The sequence below is a fragment of the Oncorhynchus kisutch genome, unplaced genomic scaffold, assembly GCF_002021735.2.
Source record: "Oncorhynchus kisutch isolate 150728-3 unplaced genomic scaffold, Okis_V2 scaffold4018, whole genome shotgun sequence".
Classification (NCBI taxonomy): domain Eukaryota; kingdom Metazoa; phylum Chordata; class Actinopteri; order Salmoniformes; family Salmonidae; genus Oncorhynchus; species Oncorhynchus kisutch.
In genome coordinates, this window is record NW_022265963.1 from 73,462 (window position 1) to 97,422 (window position 23,961).

At 45.3% G+C, this 23,961-nt stretch overlaps 1 protein-coding gene across 3 annotated transcripts in view; it reads right to left on the bottom strand.

The window, feature by feature from the left end:
* Positions 1-907: 907 nt before the first annotated feature.
* LOC109882275 (CXXC-type zinc finger protein 4) overlaps positions 908-23,961 on the bottom strand; it is a 32,401-nt gene continuing 9,347 nt past the window's right edge. For 2 of the 3 annotated variants that reach the window (XM_031821829.1, XM_031821828.1), the window contains exon 3: positions 1,714-2,762. In XM_031821829.1, coding sequence (XP_031677689.1) covers positions 2,718-2,762 — 45 coding nt within the window. In that variant the 3' untranslated portion in view covers positions 1,714-2,717. Of the gene's footprint in view, positions 1,675-1,713; positions 2,763-23,961 lie in introns of those variants that run through there. The other variant, XR_004209492.1, reaches the window with a different exon arrangement.

Consider the following 23,961-nt stretch of genomic DNA (forward strand, 5'->3'; position numbering starts at 1 on the left):
GGGGCACAGCCTGTCTCACCAAGTCCCCAACCCTAGCTCCATTCCCATCTCCATCGAGATGAGCGCTGCACACATTTCATGGGAGAATACTCAGCTCATACATCTTCATCCCGTTTACTTTACCTTTTTTCTCCTTTACCTACCCCCCGCCCCTCCCACACACACTCTCAGTGCAGGAGGGGGAAAACGGTACCACAGGGGCCTGAGGACTTTAAATCCCAGTTTCCAGACTGATCCAGGAGAGGAGAGGGAGGAGGAGAAGAGGGGGATTAGAGGAAGCCAATCTCTGATATGGTTTAATCTCAGCGGCCGGCGCTCCCGATGCACGTTATTTATCACCTTCCCATCACCGGCGGTGGCGGGGATTTGCCACACAGACGCATCTGCCGCGGAATGCACGCAGAACGATTTCCAATGTAGCTCTCCTCTCTCAGGCCTTTTGCCGCCAGCAGCTCAAGACGCAGGTTACGGCTGCGTGGGTTTCGTTACCGAGGAGGAAAAAGTCGGTCCCGGATGATTTCATCTTCCACCGTCTCCTCAGCGACCCCAGTAATTCACAGCAAACCCGAATGCACCCCTCTATCCCCTCCTCCACTGTCCCCCTCACTACTCTCGCCAACCCCCCCCCCCCCGGACCTGGAAATCATTCGGGCTGCACAAGCCATCTCAGGCGCCCCTCCTTCTACCAGTGTGACAAACCACATGGGATTTCACTAGTTCTTTAAAGCCTGCTGCCTCTGGGAATGACTCTCTTCCACCATGCGACATTTTAGTATTCCGGGGGAGACGTGACTAGGGATGCAACCAATGCCGTTTATATATCCTCTCCTCGTTGTTGTTTGAGTGATGCTTCGCAGCAGCAGCAAATGACAGAGGAAAAACATTGCAGGTGAATCATAATCCAATATTTAATTGTACAATGTGAGGATAAAAATGTTGCGTTATTCGTTGACATTCAAAATATTTGTTTTTAGTCCTTTTTTTTTATTTTAACACATAAAAGCATCACAACAACAATATACAAATTCTTGTTAATCTTTAAAACCAAAACACATTTACACATGCAACAATAGGGTTTTGAAGACGATGAGTCATTTATTGAATAATTTTTGTCGTTTTTGGAATGTGTTCACTTCTTGCTTCAGCTCAACAGACATTTGTTGTTATTGTGGTCTCTGCAGGAGAAAGGTATGGAAAGTCCCGTACTTCCAGAATAACTGTAGTCAGACAGATACTCACAGTGAACATATCAGTTATAATGTATATAACTGTTGTCAGATATGTAAACTGTACTGTTGACTTAATATTCCATTTGAATCATGTTAATTTAACCTCAGAATTCCTTTACTAGTATTATTAATACCTCCCTTTTAGACAGCTTGGGTGTAATAACCGGTAACACTTTACTTAGTCTGCAAGTATATATCATAAACCTCATAAGACATTGTAACGGACATTACATGCTTATAACAAGTAATGAAGCATTATACCTGCTTATAAACAAGTAATGAAGCATTATACCTGCTAATAACAAGTAATGAAGCATTATACCTGCTTATAAACAAGCAATAAAGCATTATACCTGCTAATAACAAGTAATGAAGCATTATACCTGCTTATAAACAAGTAATGAAGCATTATACCTGCTTATAAACAAGCAATAAAGCATTATACCTGCTAATAACAAGTAATGAAGCATTATACCTGCTTATAAACAAGTAATGAAGCATTATACCTGCTTATAAACAAGCAATAAAGCATTATACCTGCTAATAAACAAGTAATGAAGCATTATACCTGCAGGATTTAAGTATAGTGTTACCTATAAGATGACCTTTGTATTTCAAACAAAAACCAGAGGATGGTCAGGAGGTGGCAAGACAGTTACATGAAATAGCGAATCATAACAGCATCTTTAAAGCGTATCAAAACCAAAGAGAAACAGTCTGACTCACAACCACCCCTTTGTGCAGTAACTGTAACACAACGATGCTCCTTTTTGTTTTCCAATAAAGTACAACTCGCTACACAAGACAATGTGCCCTGTTTCGTAACGCGCTGGACAAAAACTGAAAGAAACCCCCAATGAAAGCATCTAAATAATAATGCCGTTCTCTCTGGCATGGTGCGTCACTTATATGATACATCACATTTACCAAGGAGGACCTTATAGTTTCCCTCAGTCAGAGGCGCGCGCACACACACAAACAGGGAATGCAAGCATTAAACAAAAATGACACATTTTATAAAAAATAATTCAGCTTCGATATAATAATTTGAAAACGGAAATAAAGGGAAAACACAAGCAGAATAATCAACTTTAAAGATTATTGCTCCAAGGTTGTGTGTGACGATCACATGATCAATCCCAGCAGCGGCCATCTTTGTTGTTGACGTATTGGTGATGATTGTCCATTGAGTCCTTTACATAAGATTGACTGTAAACTTTACAGCCAAACGACACTGAAACACATTCATATACACCGAAAATAGACATTATGATACTGTCAAAAGGTACAATAATTACACAGGAAAGGAAATGACAGAGTTAAACCAACACCATAATGTTTATCGTTTCATCTTTTTAGAGTTTCTGCCTCCTGGTTTAAAAACTGGGAGGTTGTTTGGGTTCTCTGAACCCCCAGTGCTTCCTGCAGTGATGTCAGAGTTCTAACTGGACCTCTGACCGCGTGTTGATGTCACTAAGGTCGGGCGCTCTAAAAGAACCACCGGAATGCCTCGCCATTGTTGACTGGTGTCCTCTGTAGGAGAAACGAAAAGAGCAAAGGCAAACGGTTAGCAACAGTTACCAAGGCGAAAGGAAAAGTGTATCTTTCTTCTTTTGAGCATTTTAAAACCAAGGAGAAAAAATGTGAGTACAGTATACAAGGCCCAGGCACCAGGAGGCCTACTGTATGTTGTCTGAGGTGGCCCGGGTTTCACCTTAGAATCTTTATTTTCTCTCACAAAGAACACTTTGTTTGTAGAAAGACCACAACAGCTGAGCAGTCAAACCACTCACTTCTTCAACCCAGAGTTATCCCCACGTCTAATTTCCTCTAAGAGCGTCTCAAGGTTAAAGACACCTCCAGTACCTACCACCCACCTCCCTAAAAAAACACCCACACCCAAATAATCACTACACCATGATGAAATATTCACCACAAAATTCCCATGATGCAACAATGAGGCGTTTAATTACGGGAAGCTCCAGCCGCAGTGAGGGGGAACCAGCGCGTCATTTCAATTTGGGGCCGCGCCAGCCCCACTACACTGGAGTGACAGCCACTTCCTTTTTGGAAACCAACTACCATTTTTAATTCACAACATGAAAAAGAGTCCCCGGAAATCCCCATAACCAATTAGCTGTTTTTTGTGTGTTTTCCCCCCCTCCAGCTCGATGGAAACGGTAGTGTCTGATTGAAACAAAAAATCACTTTACTCTGAGCAGAGAGGAGTGGAAGAGAGGAGAGGAAATGTGATATTTCAATATGAGTATAATCACTGACTCTTCACAGAGGAGGTGGATGAGTGTCTTAGGGCTAGGTACTCTGATATAACCAAGATGTGGGCTGCATTAACAACAAGTAGCTCGCCAATTCTGGTGCTATGATACAGTATGTCATATAATCCTACGTGGGATGAGCTTAAATATTGGTACGCAAATTATGTATTCATTCAATCACCCGTTGATGCATATAACAAAAGATCCAGCAACATACAATTTATTCAACTTTCCTTCTGTATTTTGTCAACAAAACTGCCATGTGAGATATACCAGGTACACAACTTTATATTACAACATTATATTGTAACAATGCAACATATTGCAACAATAAACAAGGATGCAAATGCACATTTTCCCACCACAAAACAGGTGTTTCACTAGAAAGTCACACAGATCGGACCTCAAGAGGGAATATGGGTAGAGATCCAGCACTGTGTTAGTGAACCAGGTGATGGGTTAGCGGCCAAGCATACTGCTAAGCACTTGTGTAACAACAACCAACTAATTGATGTACCAGCGAGTCAGTCAGTGAACCAATGACGCAGAGGCAGGGAGGCTATAATTCTATCAATACGGCCAAACACTAACATCACTGAATACAGGCCTACTCATCCAAATATGGAATTACAACACCCCCCCCCCCCCCCCCCCCGATCGCCTACATCGTAGAACAGCTTCTAATATATTCTGAGAGAAGCTCACTAATACAGTACGTTGTCTTAGAGGCCACAGCAACAGGAGGGTTGACGTCGTGTAAACAATAATACTAGAGCAACCGAGGCAATCAGAATGGGTTACGACGCACAATGGTTTCATCATAACCTCTCTGGTCCGTTATGTCACCTGCCCCTTTCCACTTTACAAAACCCACACAGGCACAGTAATGTCTCAACTAATTAGACGGGAAGGATTCATACATTAAATCGCGAGACACCACTTTCCTACAGTATGAATTCCTACAGTATACAGAGAAAGTAAGCAGTTGTACAATTAGAAAATACATTTTTCATTCCTACAAATTCCTACAGTATTTAGCTGGCTAATTGAAAAAATTCCACTTTACCACTTTAGTAATGTAGGTTAATTTACAGGCCCAGTTAATGGAATTTACAGACTACCTCGCCCCCCAGTGTAACCGTCAGCCAACCAGGAAAGCATTTCAAGTACATCTTATGGCAACATTATTCAATTAGTAAGGTTCAACACAACCATGTATTCATTTATTCAATTAACACACCTTTTTTAGGTGTTTTTTTCTCTGCTCTTTGGTTGAGTGCTCTGTTTACCATTATTTCAAGTGGGCTAAAAGGCAGGATAACCCCACACTTACAGGAACCTATTCCCCCACATCTACTTCCCACCTGTACTGGCAGGCTAACGCTACTGTCGCCTGTTGGCGATACAAAAAGGCTCAATGAAATACTGGAGATCACAACATGGAAATGAGTGAATGTCCTCAAAGCTTCTCCTCTGGTTGGAACAGAGGTGGGAATGGAAGACGGGACACAGCAGAATCCAGGAGAATGGAACCGGTCCAGACGCAGGTAACAGAGAGTTAGCCAACATCAGAACGTGACATGCTATAACAAATGCTGAAGTCACATACTGAAAGAGAATATAGCAAGGCTGTGAAGGTTATGAACACATGGTTCCCACAAACGTCTCAAACTATCTATGAATGAAGGCGAGTGTCAGAATAATGTCGGCTAATACAAACTGAAAGAGTGAAAGTGTGTGTGAAATTTGGAGTGAAACGTGGAGAAAGGGAGACAGAGATTCTTGGCAACAGAGAGAGCTACAGAGCTGAAGCAGACAGCTAGAGTGTGTGTGAGAGAGAGAGAGAGAGAGAGAAGTGGGAGAGGAGCCTAAAAGTAATCCGCAGTACGAGACGCATTTCCATGTTCACACGTAATTAAGAAGCGACCCAGCCATGGGAAAGAACCTCCACCAGGAGCAGATCCTTGAAATTAAACCCCAAAATAAGAATGTGAAAGAAATAGATGGGAGTGCCGCAATGTATTAGTCCAATAACCAGGATCTACATTCTAAGAGCAAGAAAAAAACAATAAGCAACATGGAACCCTGTGCTGAAGCTCACTCCACCACCACACTCCTAGAACATGATACTTTACCAGAGGGCATTTGACATGACAGAGCCATGCCAAACCATGCTGTACTGAGCTAGCCGGGTTACACATCCACCAAAGTCGCTTGAACCATGCTAAAAAAAAGGACACTGCTAAAATAAATGATGGAGCCAACACAGTTTGCTTTGGGTCGGCATGATGGAGCCAACACAGTTTGCTTTGGGTCGGCACGATAGTGTGCAAAAGGTATAAGCTTCCCTAGTCCAGAAACATGACAGTTTGTTAGGTAGAAGACTGAGGCAGTGAGAGAAAGGAGGGTAAAGGGGAGGATGTTTATGTTGATCCATACATTCGGTCATTGATCAGTCCCTGGATGGAAGTGTGATGCTCCACTCTCCACAATAATGACCCTGATGTGGGCGTTCGCCATGTCTCCGTTTTGTTAAGTCCTGCGCTATCGATCTATTTGGCGGTGGGGACTCTTGAGTGCTGCTTGCATTGTGTGTCTGAGACAGAGTATGTGTGTGTGTTCTCAGATTCCCTCGTTCTCCCAGGTCCCTTGCCTTGGCTCACTGCAGTGACCAGGCACAAAGGCAGCTCAATTAGCACAGCTCCACGTCTCCTCGCTCCCCCGCCTGCCTCCACAGCATCCCATCGAAATCACTACATCAACCCACCGCCAGAGAGAAAGGAGGCAGAGAGAGAGAGGGGGGGGAGAGTAGATAAATGGAGAAGAGAAATAAGATGAGGGAGGGAGAGAAAGAGATGGAGAAACGAAACAGAATGACACAACGTGTGAGAGCAGAGAGAGAGAGCAGAGTAGAGAGAAAGGGAAAAGGAGGGTAAGGAGGGCTGATAGTGTTGCTCCCCTGTCCTCGGCGTAACACTGAGGTTTCACCTCATATCAAGCCAGAGTAACGCAGCAGCTCAGCCTCACGTCAACACCACTGGAACTCTGACGCCGCCAGAGCAGCATAACTACCCAGCTACAATAACACACAGGTAAGGAACACAATGTGAGCCACTACTGGGTTGGACTTTAACCGAGTGAAGAGATTCACAACTCCCCTGAAAAATACAAATGACTCCAAACCCCCAAACTGGAAAGGCCCTGACATTTAAAGCAGAGCAACAGAGTTCATGTAAATATCTTTAAAAAGGGACATGGGGGAGACAGGAAGTCAGAGTTCACACGGACTGGGATGTGTTCCGGGTTGCCCCAGAATAACATTGAGTTCACGAGGAAGTGTTCCCATAGTGACTATTAAAACCTACCCTAACCAGAAACCGTGGACAGATTCGTGCAAAGCTGTGAACCACCACATTTAACCCCGTCAAGGTGACTGGGACGATGGCCAAGTACAAACAGTCCAGTTATGCCCTCCATAAGGCAATCAGACAAGCAAAACCACAGGAAAACTGTCTCAAAGTGAGACAAAGAGACAAAGTGAAGTCGCAATTCAACGGCACAGACACAAGACGTATGTGGCAGGGACTCCAGACAATCACGGATTATAAAGAGAACCAGCCACGTCGCGGACACCGACGTCTTTCTCCCAGACAAGCTAAAAACCTTCACCCGCTTCAAGGAAAACAGTGCCACTGACGCGGGTCACGGCCACTCCCGAGGATTGTGAGCTCTCCATCTCAATGGCTGATGTAAGACATTTAAGCGTGTTAACCCTCGCAAGGCTGCCGTCCCAAATGGCATCCCTAGCCGCGTCCTCAGAGCATGCGCAGACCAGCTGGCTGGAGTGTTCACGAACATATTCAATCTCTCCCTATCCCAGTCGGTTGTTCCCACTTGCTTCAGGATGTCCACTATTGTTCCTGTACCCAAGAAAGTGAAGGTAACTGAACTAAATGTCTATTGCCCCGTAGCACTCACTTCTGTCATCCTGAAGTGCTTTGAGAGACTAGTTAAGGATCATTTCACCTCAACCTTACCTGACACCCTAGACCCACTGCAATTTGCATACCGCACCAATAGATCCATGGATGACACAATCACCATCGCACTGCACACTGCCCTATCCCATCTGGACAAGAGGAATACCTATGGAAGAATGCTGTTCATTGACTACAGCTCAACCTTCAACACCATAGTAACGTCCAAGCTCATCATTGCGTTTTGGGCCCTGGGTCTGAACCCCGCCCTGTGCAACTGGGTCCTGGACTTCCTGACAGGCCGTCCCCAGGTGGTGAAGGTAAACAACAACTCCACTGATCCTCAACACAGGGGACCCCCAGGGTGCATGCTCAGCCCCCTCCTTTCCTCCTAGTTTACACATGACTGCGTGGCCATGCATGTCTCCAACTCAATCATCAAGTTTGCAGAGGATACAACAGTGGTAGGCCTGACTACTAACAACAACAACGAGACAGCCTACAGGGAGGAGGTGAGGGCCTCCCCCTCAACAAAACGAAGGAGCTGATCATAGACTTCATGAGGCTAAATAAATTTGGCTTGGCCCCTAAGACCCTCAAACTTTTACAGATGCACCACTGAGAGCACTCTGTCGGGCTGTATCACCACGTGGTAGAGCAACGGCACCGTCCGCAACCACAGGGCTCTACAGAGAGCGGTGTTGTCAGCCCAACGCATCACCGGGGGCACACTGCCTGCCCTCCAGGACATCTACAGCACCCGGTGTGTCACAGGAAGGCCAAGATGATCATCAAGGAACTCCGCCACCCCAGTCACGACCTGTTTACCCCGCTACCATCCAGAAGGCAAGGTCAATACAGGTTCATTAAAGCTGGGACAAAGAGACTGGAAAAAACAGCTTCCATCTCAAGGCCATCAGACTGTTAAATTGTCAACACTAGCCGGCCTCCGCCCAGTACATTACCCTGTACAATACCCGCGACCAAGTTGTTCTTTCTTTGCTCCGTGGCAACGTTCTTATCCCCTGCTTGCTGCTAACCAGCTACACAGTCACGACATCTGCAGCCAGAATAACAGCAAAGTAGCTGTTTTCTATTTCATTAGGATACATCCATAACAATGAGCTGATAATGCCTGATTTTGCCGGGTATAGCTAGAAAAGCTTGCCTTCTCGTCAGAACACTCGTCAACTCTGTTAATTACGAGGAGACCGTATTGGATATCAAAGACTACGCTAAAAGCTAGCTAAATATTTGTTGGTAGCAAACTTGCCAATATGACAATCGAATTCTAAAATATCAGTTGCTGAAAACAGCTGGTGAAAATAGCAACATGTGGGAGGATTTGACAGTTTTAGTGGCGGAGAGAACCGGAGAAATGAATTAATGTTCATCACTCACCACGTTAGGGCATCAGATGCTCAAAGAAAATGTGTCTCTAAAAACAAATCAATACTAGCTAACTTTTGTCCTCGTTGGACCTGCGTTTACAATGTAGTTTTGTGTAGTTGTTGGTTTAGCTTTCTGTGACTGTAGAGAGTATGGTCTGAATGTGTAAGCGCATATTGTATCTTGATTTCAAGGTGTCCTGTTATCTGGTTTTAATGTCCATACTAGAATACCCTTCTAGCCAATCAGAAACAAGTATTCAACAATGCTGTGGTATAAATATATGTATACTCCGAACTCTTCCTAATATTTCTTTATTTCTAAATTCCATTATTTTACTTTTTAATGTGTGTATTGTTAGATATTATTGCACTGTTGGAGCTAGGAACACAAACATTTCGCTCAACCTGCAATTAAATTAGCTAAATATACATATGCGACCCAAAAAAATAGATTTGCACTAGTCTGGCCTTCCTCTCCTAGAAGGATACAGTGAGGTCCTGACGACAGCTGATGCTGATTGGCCATGGCAGTGTAGTTAATGGTGGGAGTCTGGCGTGTCCTGATTGAGGAGGAGGGGAGGAGGGGTGAGAGGAGGAGGGTTGAAAAAGGGAGGGGAGGAGGGGGGGTGAGAGGTAGAGGGGGGGGGGGGGGGGGGGGGGGGGGGGGAGGTGGGATGATGAGGAGGAGAGGGCTGCTGACTCATAATCAACCCCCCTGATCTGATAGTCTGTCAGGGCTGTTGTGATAACACACACAAGATAGCACCCAAACACATCCCTCCTCCCGTTCTCTTTCTCACATTCACAGTCTAATGCACACACACACACACACACACACCCCCGGCAGGCAGGCGTCACACAGAGCAGAGTGTAGCATTGGTAGGGTCCAGAGATAAACCACTCAAGACGATGAGGACGATAATGGGCCACGCCGCAGCACCTCAAATTCAATCAACGCCCGCACGTCAATGCGAATGAGCATAAAAGTGAAATGTGCTCGCCGGCGTGCGCTAAAAGACACCACCCAGGGCCGGGCTTGAAACAACAACATCTAGGAGAGACCAACAGAGGGGGAAAAAGGAGAGAGAAAATGAAAATACTGTCTCTTCCGTCTCTCCCGCCCTCCCGCTCTCTCTACACGGCTCAGCAGCGGCGGCTGCTTCCAGGAGGAAGAGTCCCACTGGCATTCAGAGCAGCCCTACTTTAACCACAGACGGTGAATAAATTACCCTTTTGAACTTGGGGTGATTGCAAATGTGCCCTGGTTCCCTTGAGACATGTCTGGCACTAACCTTCTCTTACAATCTCCCCTTCCCTTCCCCAAACACACACACACACACACACACTCTTCCCCACCGCTACGGTCATGAAACTTAATTCAGCCGTAATTACGCCAGACCATTTCTGAGCAGTACTAACTCCCTGCTCGGCCACACACTCTCTCTTTATGCTTCTGGAAGGAACTTTACTACTTTCTCTCCCTCCGTCTCACTCAAAGGAAAAGAAACTGTGCTGGGGATGAAAAAAAAGAGTCTGGGAAAAATGTGTGAAGTGTCTGAAAAATCAGAGCAGAGGGAGAGAGACAGACAGACACAGAGAGACAGACACACATAGAGAGAGTCACACAGATAGACACACACAGAGACAGACACACACACACACACACACACACACACAGAGAGACAGACACAGAGAGACAGACAGACACAGACAGACATAGAGACAGAGACACACACAGAGAGACAGACAGAAGCTTCTCAGGAGACACACATAGTTCATTGTCACTGGGCAGACCTCCTTCCCCTCCACACTCTCACCAGGGGAGGCTGAACTGAAGTGAATAGCAGTCTGGGGAGAGTGGTGTTCTTCTCGACTGCCTGATGTGCTCTGCTCCAGAACGCCTCATTATAACACACAGCCCCCATCCATACGTTACCCTGACACAGCCATTATTTATTAACGGCTAGACTGACTGGGAACCAGGCCACCTTCCAACAACTGCTGCAATCCTTTGGAGGAGTCAATCCTGACAGCCCTGGTGTTCTGCTAATAAAATACAACACACACACACAAAGCTATAGATACACACGTGGGGACACACACACACGCACCCGCTCGTTGACACTAGGATAGCAGTCTCTCCCAACGCGCTGCCCCTCAACTGTAATTAAAAACACATTCCACACGCCGTAACAACTGCAACCCAAACTGAAACTCAAGTACAAGCGAAGGTCAAACAATTTGGTTCTTTTTTTCCGCCCCAAGGTTCCCGCTGCCACGAAACCCAGCAACGCCACATCAAGGCAAAGCAGGCTGCTACTGTCTAGATAGGCCCCTTCATCATGTCGGAACTTCTTGAAATTAAACGGTTAAGAGGAGAAAAGAAATCACCTTGATGAATTTCTTTACACTCTTAAGTGGAGGCAGACAAAGGTAAAGAGGAAGGATGTGGGGGAAAAAGAAACTCAAGCTGTCAGAACCAACCAAAGTGTAGCCTAGGTAGGAGAGAGAGCCAGTCACAGATTCTGGGCCGCTCTCCACGGCTGTGTTCCAAATGGCAACCTATTCTCTATACAGTACAACGCTTTTGAACAGGGCCAATTGGCCTCCAGTCAAAAGTAACGCACCAAGTAGGGAATAAGGTGCATTTGGGACACAGCCCAGTTCTCCCTGCCTGGAAGACGTTTCAGCAGTGGTGCAGTCAGCCTTAACTGATGGGTTATATACTGCCTGTCACGTCCTTCTGAGGGAATATTGGGGCGTTGCAGAGACTCACACCTGGAAGGTACGGCAATCCATCACCACCTGCACTCTGAGAGGTGTGTGTGTGTGTGTGTTTACTTGCGTGCTTCAGATCTCATCGACGCTTCTAGCCAATATACCAGCCACCCAACGCCTGCTTATAACCCTACTCCTCATCCATCCAAGGCCGCCATCACGGACAGATCACTCACCTACACGCCATTGCTCCACTCCCAACACACACACACACACAACCTCGGCCGCCTTCCCTGCATCAAACGTCAGCCATAACGCAAACACCCCCCTTCTACATCCATCTTCAACCAGAGAGAATATTACCTACGCAACGATAACCATCAAAAAGTGTTGGGTTGGTCTGTTGGCACTGCTGGAGATAAGTTAAATGGGGGGGAGCTGAGACGTAGCAAAGGGAATAAACCATTTGTGCTGAGATTAAATCCTCCTCTTCCTCTCCAGTATCAGATGCATCACTCTTCCTCGTGGATTAGCAGTATGGTTTGTGGCCGAGCCCGTTTGCTCCACTACACTAGATGCACACGTTCACAGTGCAACAGATGAACTAGTTTTAGCCAGAACGGCTGTGCAGCAATAGTCACAGTGCAACAGATGAACTAGTTTTAGCCAGAACGGCTGTACAGCAGCAATAGTCACAGTGCAACAGATGAACTAGTTTTAGCCAGAACGGCTGTGCAGCAGCAATAGTCACAGTGCAACTAGTTTTAGCCAGGACGGCTGTGCAGCAGCAGTCACAGTGCAACTAGTTTTAGCCAGGACGGCTGTGCAGCAGCAGTCACAGTGCAACTAGTTTTAGCCAGGACGGCTGTGCAGCAGCAATAGTCACAGTGCAACTAGTTTTAGCCAGGACGGCTGTGCAGCAGCAGTCACAGTGCAACTAGTTTTAGCCAGGACGGCTGTGCAGCAGCAGTCACAGTGCAACTAGTTTTAGCCAGGACGGCTGTGCAGCAGCAATAGTCACAGTGCAACTAGTTTTAGCCAGGACGGCTGTGCAGCAGCAGTCACAGTGCAACTAGTTTTAGCCAGGACGGCTGTGCAGCAGCAGTCACAGTGCAACTAGTTTTAGCCAGGACGGCTGTGCAGCAGCAGTCACAGTGCAACTAGTTTTAGCCAGGACGGCTGTGCAGCAGCAATAGTCACAGTGCAACTAGTTTTAGCCAGGACGGCTGTGCAGCAGCAGTCACAGTGCAACTAGTTTTAGCCAGGACGGCTGTGCAGCAGCAATAGTCACAGTGCAACTAGTTTTAGCCAGGACGGCTGTGCAGCAGCAATAGTCACAGTGCAACTAGTTTTAGCCAGGACGGCTGTGCAGCAGCAATAGTCACAGTGCAACTAGTTTTAGCCAGGACGGCTGTGCAGCAGCAATAGTCACAGTGCAACTAGTTTTAGCCAGGACGGCTGTGCAGCAGCAATAGTCACAGTGCAACTAGTGTTAGCCAGGACGGCTGTGCAGCAGCAATAGTCACAGTGCAACTAGTTTTAGCCAGGACGGCTGTGCAGCAGCAATAGTCACAGTGCAACTAGTGTTAGCCAGAACGGCTGTGCAGCAGCAATAGTCACAGTGCAGCAGATGAACTAGTGTTAGGCAGAACGGCTGTGCAGCAATAGTCACAGTGCAACAGATGAACTAGTGTTAGCCAGAATGGCTGTGCAGCAGCAATAGCCACAGTGCAACAGATGAACTAGTTTTAGCCAGAATGGCTGTGCAGCAGCAATAGTCACAGTGCAACAGATGAATTCGTTTTAGCCAGAATGGCTGTGCAGCAATAGTCACAGTGCAGCAGATGAACTAGTGTTAGCATGGACGGCTGTGCAGCAGCAATAGTCACAGTGCAACAGCAATATTCTGGCATGTTTATCAAACACAGTTAGGCTTTTACGCATAAATCTATGAATCATACCAAAATAATGCTCTAACATGTAATTTAACAAAACCACAATGACTAATCCTATATTATAAACTGGGCAGTTCGAGCCCTGAATGCTGATTGGCTGACAGCCATGGTATATCACGGTTATGACAAAACATTTATTTTTACTGCTCTAATTATGTTAGTGATCAGTTTATAATAGCAATAAGTCACCATGGGGGTTTGTTGGTGCATGACCAATATACCACGGCTAAGGTCTGTATCCAGGCACTCAGCGTTGTGTCGTGCATAAGAACAGTCCTTAGCCGGGGTAAATTGGCCATATACCACACCCCCTTGGGCCTTATTGCTTAAATAACAGTCTTAATTGTAAGAGTTGCATGTTTCTGCTAACCCATCTACTAGTAAGGGCATAATGGCAGTAAAAGCCTTGTCGAGTGCAGCCCAGCTATGGGAATGAAAAAGTCGGGCCAATCCTACAGATGAACCCTTCTCTTTTCAGTAGCCATGAGTCCTATCAGTACAGATACCATCAGGATATCAACCCCCACATTTCCTCAACACCCATGATGACTAAGTGTAGCAATACAACTGTAAAGATCAATCAGATCGATATACTGTATCACCCGAGTAACAAAATACTTTTAAGATCTTTATTTCAAATAAAAAGACTCATAAAATGGTAAATAAATATTAACAGGTCATGAATATTTAAACAATTAAGAGCTCTTGAACTTGAAGCAGTTGAGATTTAAATCCTCCAGCCAGGTCTTAAAATGGCTGCAGACAGTACAGGTGTTGAACACACACACTGTTAAGTAACGTTGTACTTCTATAATGATCCTGTAAGTGCTATAACCAAACCGCTATAGGACACCTTTAACAAGCTTTATGAGAGAAGTGTCTCATAAATGTCCTTGAAATGACTTTAGCCTCTTATTAAGCAGCTGATAAAGACGATTACATGTTTTTTTTCAATGCAAAGCGAGACATATTAAATAGTATATTAATAAATGACAGGAATGCAAAGTGTCAAACTATTCCATTGGCCCTTGAATAGGCCTTTCCCAAAGCAGCAGGTACAGGAAGCAGAATGTTGGAATAAAGCTGTTATTTTCACCTGAGCCAGATCTTTCTTCCACACCATCTGTCTTCCAAAGAGAACGCACGACAGACCACCTCAAAAAGACATCAACCAACCAACCAAACCTCATCTCAATCTGCAACACTGCACTAATACGAGCAGACAGAGAACCTTAGTTACCCAAGTCACTCCTCTGATAGTATAACAGTGGGTTAAAGCGTGCACCGGGCGAGCGTGCACCGGGCGAGCGTGCACCGGGCGAGCGTGCACCGGGCGAGCGTGCACCGGGCGAGCGTGCACCGGGCGAGCGTGCACCGGGCGAGCGTGCACCGGGCGAGCGTGCACCGGGCGAGCGTGCACCGGGCGAGCGTGCACCGGGCGAGCGTGCACCGGGCGAGCGTGCACCGGGCGAGCGTGCACCGGGCGAGCGTGCACGTCCCACGTTCCAACTCATCATGCATCCTCGGAGCAAATCAAGCTAAGTGTGTTGCGGATGTTTCGTGAGTAATGAGGAATTTGGGAGGTTTTTGCTGACTGCTCGATACGGAGTGGAGGGGCGGGGGTGTATGTTGGCATGCTTAAGAGAGCTGGTGCTCGGGGGGGGGGGGGGGGGGGGAGTGGTCACAGGAGAGGGATTGAGAGATAGCGAGAGAACAGATAAAAAGAGATTGTGAGAAGGAAGAGACTATGAGAAACAGAAGGGGGAGACAGAGCGGGGGAGAGAGAGAGAGAGAGGAGGAGGGCAATTAGCATAGATGCAATACTGGCGCGGTCCTCCGACTTGATATTTGACCTTCTGCGAGAGCCTTGCCAAATATCGCCCTGAGAGACCCAGACAACCATATGGCAAAGTGCCGCCGGAGGCCCTGCTCAGTTTGACTCTCCTGGGCCACCGTATGCTAATGTGGGGGAACGTAATTACACTACAGTATTCCTATAGGAGCTGTACTTTACGGCGTCACTATAGCAGCAGATTTACACTGAGATAGCCATTGGGACTAATTTCATCTTGGGGGACGAGTGGAGTGGAAATGTACAGTTTTATCCAGTTTAGCATTGGGCTGGCAATGGGATGGAGGTGGAACCACTGCGTTAGAATGACAAGAACAGACATTCCCATGAGTGTACCAGTCAAATTGACAAGGTCTAAAGGGGTTTTTACCATTCTAGGGATTCTATTTCTATCAAGTGACCCAGTAAGAGTAAAACCTGGTCTAAACATGGAAAGGTAGTCCTATTGTTTGTGCTATATATTTCACAGCTCTACTGTCAATGCTATAGTCAGTCACACTTCACTGCCATAATGTGTGTTAACGTCCGTAATATCAAAGTAGGTATTATTTCTAATGAAAATAGCCTAGTGTAAAATAAAACACCCACAGTCCAACATTGATGACCAATGTATTGAGCTGTATCAACCTAGAAACACCACTCGTCATCAAAATCCAATACAACGAAGGGACAGAAACCTTTGAAAGCAGGATTTGTACATATTTGATTCCTTTTTTAGTCTGAAGAATGTATTGTTTTGAGCCCTGTAAAGAAACTATTTCAATATAAAAAGTACTCGCTATTCAGCCTCTCTGACAAGGAACGAACGGATCAAACTGCTCCCACTGTTTAAAAAAGGCACTCACCGTCTGTGATATATTAGAAAGATATTTAGGTTCAAATTAAACAATTCCTTGTTGCTCTCGAACGCTGCTCAGACAACCACCCCAATTTATCACGGCTGGTAAATCCCAACACATAGAGTCAGAGGGGGCTGACCTACTACAGAGGGGGTGGGGGGGTTGGCCCCTGGGTCAGTCAGACCTTTACGTCTGCAGCTCCACAGCAGATAAGATCACATTGGTTGTGTTCAGTAGGGAGAAAACATTTGGAAGTGGGGAGGTGCTAGCCTGGAATTCTCCAATAAGAAACTCAATATGTTTGTTTCACAGACCAAAACATTTCTAATACTTTGTACCCTACAGGACTCCATTTAAATTAGCCTCACCTAATTCCCATTGTGAAACTAGCAGCCCGGCCAAGCCTTCCCGCAGAGAGCTAGCCAACACTCCACTGGGAGAAAACCCTATCTGGGGTACTTTGGAGCGACAGAGGTTTCCAGAAAACAAAACGAAGACAGAGAGAGAGGGTGAGGTCAGTGGCGTTCTAAAATGGGAAAAACAGACAGAGAGAGAGGGTGAGGTCAGTGGCGTTCTAAAATGGGAAAAACAGACAGAGAGAGAGGGTGAGGTCAGTGGCGTTCTAAAATGGGAAAAACAGACAGAGAGAGAGGGTGAGGTCAGTGGCGTTCTAAAATGGGAAAAACAGACAGAGAGAGTGGGTGAGGTCAGTGGCCTTCTAAAATGGGAAAAACAGACAGAGAGAGAGGGTGAGGTCAGTGGCGTTCTAAAATGGGAAAAACAGACAGAGAGAGAGGGTGAGGTCAGTGGCGTTCTAAAATGGGAAAAACAGACAGAGAGAGAGGGTGAGGTCAGTGGCGTTCTAAAATGGGAAAAACAAACAGAGAGAGAGGGTGAGGTCAGTGGCGTTCTAAAATGGGAAAAACAGACAGAGAGAGAGAGAAAGCAAACAGGGGGAGGTTAGATGGGACGGAAACCGAAAACCAAACTACGGGACACACGTCAAGTGTGCAGGCGCAGGGTACCTGAGGGATCTGGAGTATAGGAAACTTTCAGCCCTTTGAACGAGCGATGTCAGTGAGCGCCTGTTGGCGTGGCGGCCAGAAGAAGCCATGTGTGGCTGGTGGAAAGAGGGCCTAAGGGAGGCAACATATTGCCAGCTCCTCTGAAATGTTAAATCAAAATGCAAAGTAGGAGAGCTGAGTGTGTGTGTGTGTGTTGAGTGAGAGCAGCTCTCCACAGATTCTCCACAGCATCCAGAAGAGGAGGACTGGCGCCAACATACAGGTCTGTACTAGGGGGGGGGGGGCTAAATTAGGAGGCAGGGATATTTATGGAGAAATCTACATATAAAGCATACAAACAGTACAGTTTTAGTTGTGAAAACCCTGATGAAGGCTATGGGCAGACAGTCATCAATAAAGGACTGCTGAATAGCCTCTTCACTGTAGTTGAGATGGGAATTATACTGTACAGGTACTGTAGCACCACACAGAGATGAGTAATATTCTGGGAAAATTAACCAATTAAAATTAGACCATTAAAATTACACCATTTTAAAAAAGCCCAAAAAATGTATAGCAATTACCTCTCAATGAACTATTACCACTAGTTAGCAGACACTATGACCATACAAAAGCGGCAACAACATTTGACCTAACAAGCATTAACACATTCCTGGGGGCCAAAGACGTGGATGTTGATTATGGCAGCCCCCTGTACCTCTCTGATTCAGAGGGGTTGGGTTAAATGCGGAAGACACATTTTAGTTGAATACATGCAGTTGGACAACCGACTAGGTATCCCCCTTTCCCTTTCACATGCATGTGTAACCCAACAGGTGTCTAACACACGCTAAGCCACTATTAGTATAGCCCATGGCTAATTAACACACAATTATTCAGTATGTTTCATTATTTAATAGTATAGTAATAGTATTGATACATGATCAAATGTAAGACTGAAACCAGAAGACATTTAGACAGTAGATTACAGTATAGAACAGGGTTACTCAATTCTGACCCTACGAGATCCTGAACCTGCAGGTTCTCTGTTCTACCTGATAATTAATTGCACCCACCTGGCATCCCAGGTCTAAATCAGTCCCTGATCATAGAGGAACAATTAAAAAAACTTAGTGGAACTGGCTTCGAGGTCCAGAGTTGAGACTAGAGACTAAAAGTATAAAAAAAACATTGAACTATATAGATTAGAGGTCGACCGATTTAATCGGAATGGCCGATTCATTTAGGCCGATTTTCAAGTTTTCATAACAATCGGAAATCTGTAAAAAAAAAAATATATATATATATTTAATCTTTATTTAACTGGGCAAGTCAGTTAAGAACACATTCTTATTTTCAATGACGGCCTAGGAACGGTGGGTTAACTGTCTGTTCAGGGGCAGAATGACAGATTTTTACCTCGTCAGCTCGGGGATTCGTTTTTGCAACCTTCCGGTTACTAGTCCAACGCTCTACCCACCTGCCGTACATTGCACTCCACGAGGAGCCAGTATGGCAGGCTGACTACCTGTTACAGCAAGCAAGAAGCCAAGGTAAGTTGCTAGCTAGCATTAAACTTATCTTATAAAAAACAATCAATCTTAACATAATCACTAGTTAACTACACATGATTGATGATATTACTAGTTTATCTTGCATGTCCTGTGTTGCATATAGTTGATGCGCTGCCTGTTCATTTCTTATCGAATCACAGCCTACTTCACCAAACGGGTGATGATTTAACACTGTCGTTGCACCAAACCGAACCATAAACATCAATGCCTTTCTTTAAAATCAATACACAAGTATATATTTTTAAACCTGCATATTTAGTTAATATTGCCTGCTAACATGAATTTCTTATAATTAGGGAAATTGTGTCACTTCTCTTGCGTTCTGTGCAAGCAGTCAGGGTATATGCAGCAGGTTGGGTCGCCTGGCTCGTTGTGAACTGTGTGAAGTCCATTTATTCCTAACAAAGGCCGTAATTAATTTGCCAGAATTGTACATAATTATGACATAACACTGAAGGTTGTACAATGTAACAGCAATATTTAGACTTAGGGATGCCATCCGTTAGATAAAATAGGGAACAGTTCCGTATTTCACTGAAAGAATAAACGTTTTGTTTTCTAAATTATAGTTTCCGGATTCGACCATATGAATGACCAAAGGCTCGTATTTCTGTGTGTTATTATGTTATAATTAAGTCTATGATTTGATATTTGATAGAGCAGTCTGACTGAGCGATGGTAGGCAGCAGCAGGCTTGTAACCATTCATTCAAACAGCACTTTAGTGCGTTTTGCCAGTAGCTCTTCGCTGTGCTTCAAGCATTGAGCTGTTTATGACTTCAAGCCTATCAACTCCCGAGATTAGGCTGGTGTAACCGGGTGCGCGCTAATAGCATTTCAATCGGTGACGTCACTTGCTCTGAGACTTGGAGTAGTTGTTCACCTTGCTCTGCTTTTGTGGAGCGATGGGTAACGATGCTTCGAGGGTGGTTGTTGTCGATGTGTTCCTGGTTCGAGCCCAGGTAGGGAGGAGAGGGACGGAAGCTATACTGTTACACTGGCAATACTAAAGTGCCTATAAGAACATCCAACAGTCAAAGGTATATGAAATACAAATGGTATAATAGAGAGAAATAGTCCTATAATTCCTATAATAACTACAACCTAAAACTTCTTACCTGGGAATATTGAAGACTCATGTTAAAAGGAACCACCAGCTTTCATATGTTCTCATGTTCTGAGCAAGGAACTTAAATGTTAGCTTTTTTTACATGGCACATATTGCACTTTTACTTTCTTCTCCAACACTTTGTTTTTGCATTATTTAAACCAAATTGAACATGTTTCATTATTTATTTGAGGCTAAATTGATTTTATTGATGTATTATATTAAGGTAAAAATAAGTGTTCATTCAGTATTGTTGTAATTGTCATTATTACAAATTTTTTTTTTTTTACATCGGCATCGTCTTTTTTTGGTCCTCCAATAATCGGTATCGGCGTTGAAAAATCATAATCGGTCGACCTCTAATAGAGATACACATTCACAGTGTAACCAGCCAACACATTCACAGTGTAACCAGCCAACACATTCACAGTGTAACCAGCCAACACATTCACAGTGTAACCAACCAACACAACAAGGTGACACACTAACGTCATGCTATAGGAGAAGAGGTTCAAACGGACACAGATTTGATTGACACCAAGATAGACAAACTACTAAAACAGAAAACCGACACCCAGTCACAGCGTAGCCAGAAAACAGCCAGCCAACGGTGCAACGTGATACGCTGAAGGCAAAGCGTTTCAAACTGAACTAATCTAAGCAGACGACCCCCTGCTCGGTCATCCAGCTCCACACTGATCAGACACAGAAAGTAAAATTAACCAGCTCCTTTCCAGATCCTCCCACTGCTCTTCACAGTGGAACTACTCCAACCATCTCTCTCAGTGTGACAACCATAGAATAATTAATGATATAGTTCTATGGTGACAAAAACTACTTCCTTTTAGAATATGAACAACATTCTATAGTTCTATGGTGGATTCTAGTTCTACAAACATAGCTATATAATACATTTTTCATTGAACGTAAACAGCAAGTGACAAAGGCTCTATATTTCAATGGACAACGTCCTTCCTGGTTTGTGAATGGAAAATACGCCTCCTGATGTCATCAACAGAGGCACCATCCATTCTATCCTCTTTGCTTGGGGGGGGCAGCGATTGACTTCACTCTTCTAGTGACATTCTCTAACCCCGAGGGGTTCAATCACAACAACAACAACAAGAAAAAGCCTTAAAATGTCTCGCTGCACACGGTATCAGATGCTTGGCATGAAATATTCATATTTGAAAGCAGACCCGGAGTAAAGGGAGGTGGTGGTGATAGGCGTGGATCTGACTTGCAGAAACTGAGACGCTTTAACCGCACTGACCGATCTCTATATCCACCACAAATAGATGTCAGAAACTCACTTCCTTGTCAATTCCCTTAGATGAGAGAAAGAGAGGCAGAGGGATATTGGAAAGGGTTTTGTCAATGGCTGTGTTTGAAATGACCCCCTATCCTCTACAGTATATAGTGCCCTACTGGTAAATAAGGAATAGGGGTCAAATATAGTGCACTACATAGAGAATAGGAAGCCATTTCAGACCCAGAGAAACAGGTTGTTTTCTCCTGATTCTTCCTGAAAACAATAGACACCTCATCATTCACCTACCATATTCTAAATGATTAGCTATCTGCAATGATAGCTGAGAAACACTATATTACAATTAGATGAATATCCTTCTGTCAAGCCATGTGCTAAGACCTAAACTGCCATGGTTGACGCAGTGGCCTCGTTGCACTTACTAACATCCGCTCTTCTCCCTTCACACGGGTTCCCAGTAATGACGAGATACCTTTAAGTTCTCTGCCAGAGCCGACCATCCATAATTTACCATCTGTTTAAAATTTAAAGGTGCCACACATTAACGTCCTCAGCACCTGCACTTTCACGCTGTCCACCCGCCACGCTCCGTTGCGCTCCCTCATCCCACCGTCTTCCCCCGCTCCCTCATCCCACCGTCTTCCCCCGCTCCCTCATCCCACCATCTTCCCCCGCTCCCTCATCCCACAGTCTTCCCCCGCTCCCTCACCCCACCTCTCCTATTATTCAGGCCAATGACAACGAGTTCCCTCTCTCCACCGAGCCGTGTGATGTTAAATCAAAACGGGGGCAGAGGGGGGAGACGGGCCGCGGGGCTGTAAGGGCACCTCCGATTACACCCCAGACTTAATTGGTGGCAGTGGCAAAACTATCAATTCTTTAAGAGCTTTTGTGCTAGCTGCTGGCGGGACTGGGAGTATAGCCTAGCGGTGTCGCAAATGAAACCTGACAGAGCCACCGCTGCAGCAAGACAAATCTTAATCAAATAAATAAATGTTAAAAAGACAAGAAGGGAACAAAGACCGAGAGACCCTGGCTTCTCATGAGTAGCCCAGGGTAGAGGGTAGCATGCAGGAATGCAGCAGGGAGGAGAAGAGAGGCTAGGTATGTATAATTAAGCGGTCTGCGTGACAGCTCGGTTGGCAAAATCCTATTGTCTTGACAGAAGCTTAAGGTTGCCCTTCAGGTTGAGACCACGCGCGTGTGAGGAGGTGTGAGGGGCCTCATCCCCCCCCCCCCCCCCCCCCCCCGTCTTTTATTCCCTCACTCAGACCTCCGTCAAATTAAATCGGTGGTTTTAAAACTCAAATAAATCCAACAAGATAGAAGATTCGCCGATCTAAAAGGCCGTCTGTCCCTCAGGGTTATTTTATTTTATTCTCGCCACCCTCCACTCTACCTCGCTACTCTCTGCCTGAAGAGATTGGCTGGGAGGGGAGGGGGGGGCGACTCTGCGTTATCTCCAGGGAGGCAAAGGTTGGGGGAGAGGGAGAGGGAAGAAAAGGCCACAGATTGGTCCTTATCTATTCTGAGCACACCTAAAACAAATTAGACTTGGGGCGCAGTCCCGCCGACGCATCCGGCGATTATTTGGCGCGGCCTCTCTCTCATTAAGAGGCTTGAGATGGATCCCTGGCTCTATTTTCTTCAAGGTCCTGCCTCCCACCATTTTAGGGTGCCTTATCACAATATAAAAATGTTGTTTTTTTTATGCCAGAGGATGTTGTGCCGCTGCTAACCGCCACCGTTTCATCTCGCCATTTCATGTATTTCACAACACGCCACAAAGAGAGAGGAGGACGAGAGAGAGCGCTGCATGCACGCCATTTTCCGTGGCACTCTGTTTTTCCTGGGGCCGATGCCATGGCGGTGGCCTTTCAGATTCGCTAATTGAGAAGCGGTTTTCTGTTCAATGGGATTGTGCTCCATTTCTCTCTCTCTCTCCTGCATGTTAAGACAACCCATGGTATCAGAGATAGCCTGTAAACACCTTTCCAAGGCTAGCTAATCATCTCCTTTTAGTATATAGTGTCACGGTGAACAGTGGCTCTGTTTACAAGATACAAGGATACATTGGAAGTCTCAGAAACTCAATCAATAAAATATTACTTGAAATGTCTGAGGAATTATCCCCTTGTCTCTCAAGCAGGCTAGGAAGACATACTCTTGCTGTTGACATCTTGCAGTAAACGTGAGCCTTATAACATCTTGTGTACAAATCTCAGATGTATTGAATCATTCTAAATGGGATAATATTTATTTATTGGCCAGATGGTAAGGAGGTTAGATTGTACAATAGAGCACCCATTTGTCAAGTAAAGTGAAGAACTAGCAGAGAGACTGGGAATAAAGGAAAATGTAGCAGACCGTCGGCCTCCGAATTTGTTTGACTGAAAAGGATACGCTGTAGATCTGTACCAAGTACTACAATCTGAATGGGGAGTCTTAGGGCCTCACCCTGTACTGAATAGAAAAAGATGCTGTTGAACATTTCTCTGGTCTGTGACATCACAAAGCACTATGATACATCAACACACTCAGGGGACGAAAGAGTCCTGCACAATGCCTTACTTCTCAGCGCACAACACAGCAGCCATCTTTAAAAACGAGCTAGCCAACCGTCCACAATCACAGTTTGTCGTCGTCAAATTCGTATGAATTTGTGAAGATCGCTCAATGAGCAATAGTAGCTTTAGCACGTGGGGGAAACGGAGTATCTCATTCCCTCTGACAGCCCCTAGCGATCTTTCAATAATTCATGGTGCATTT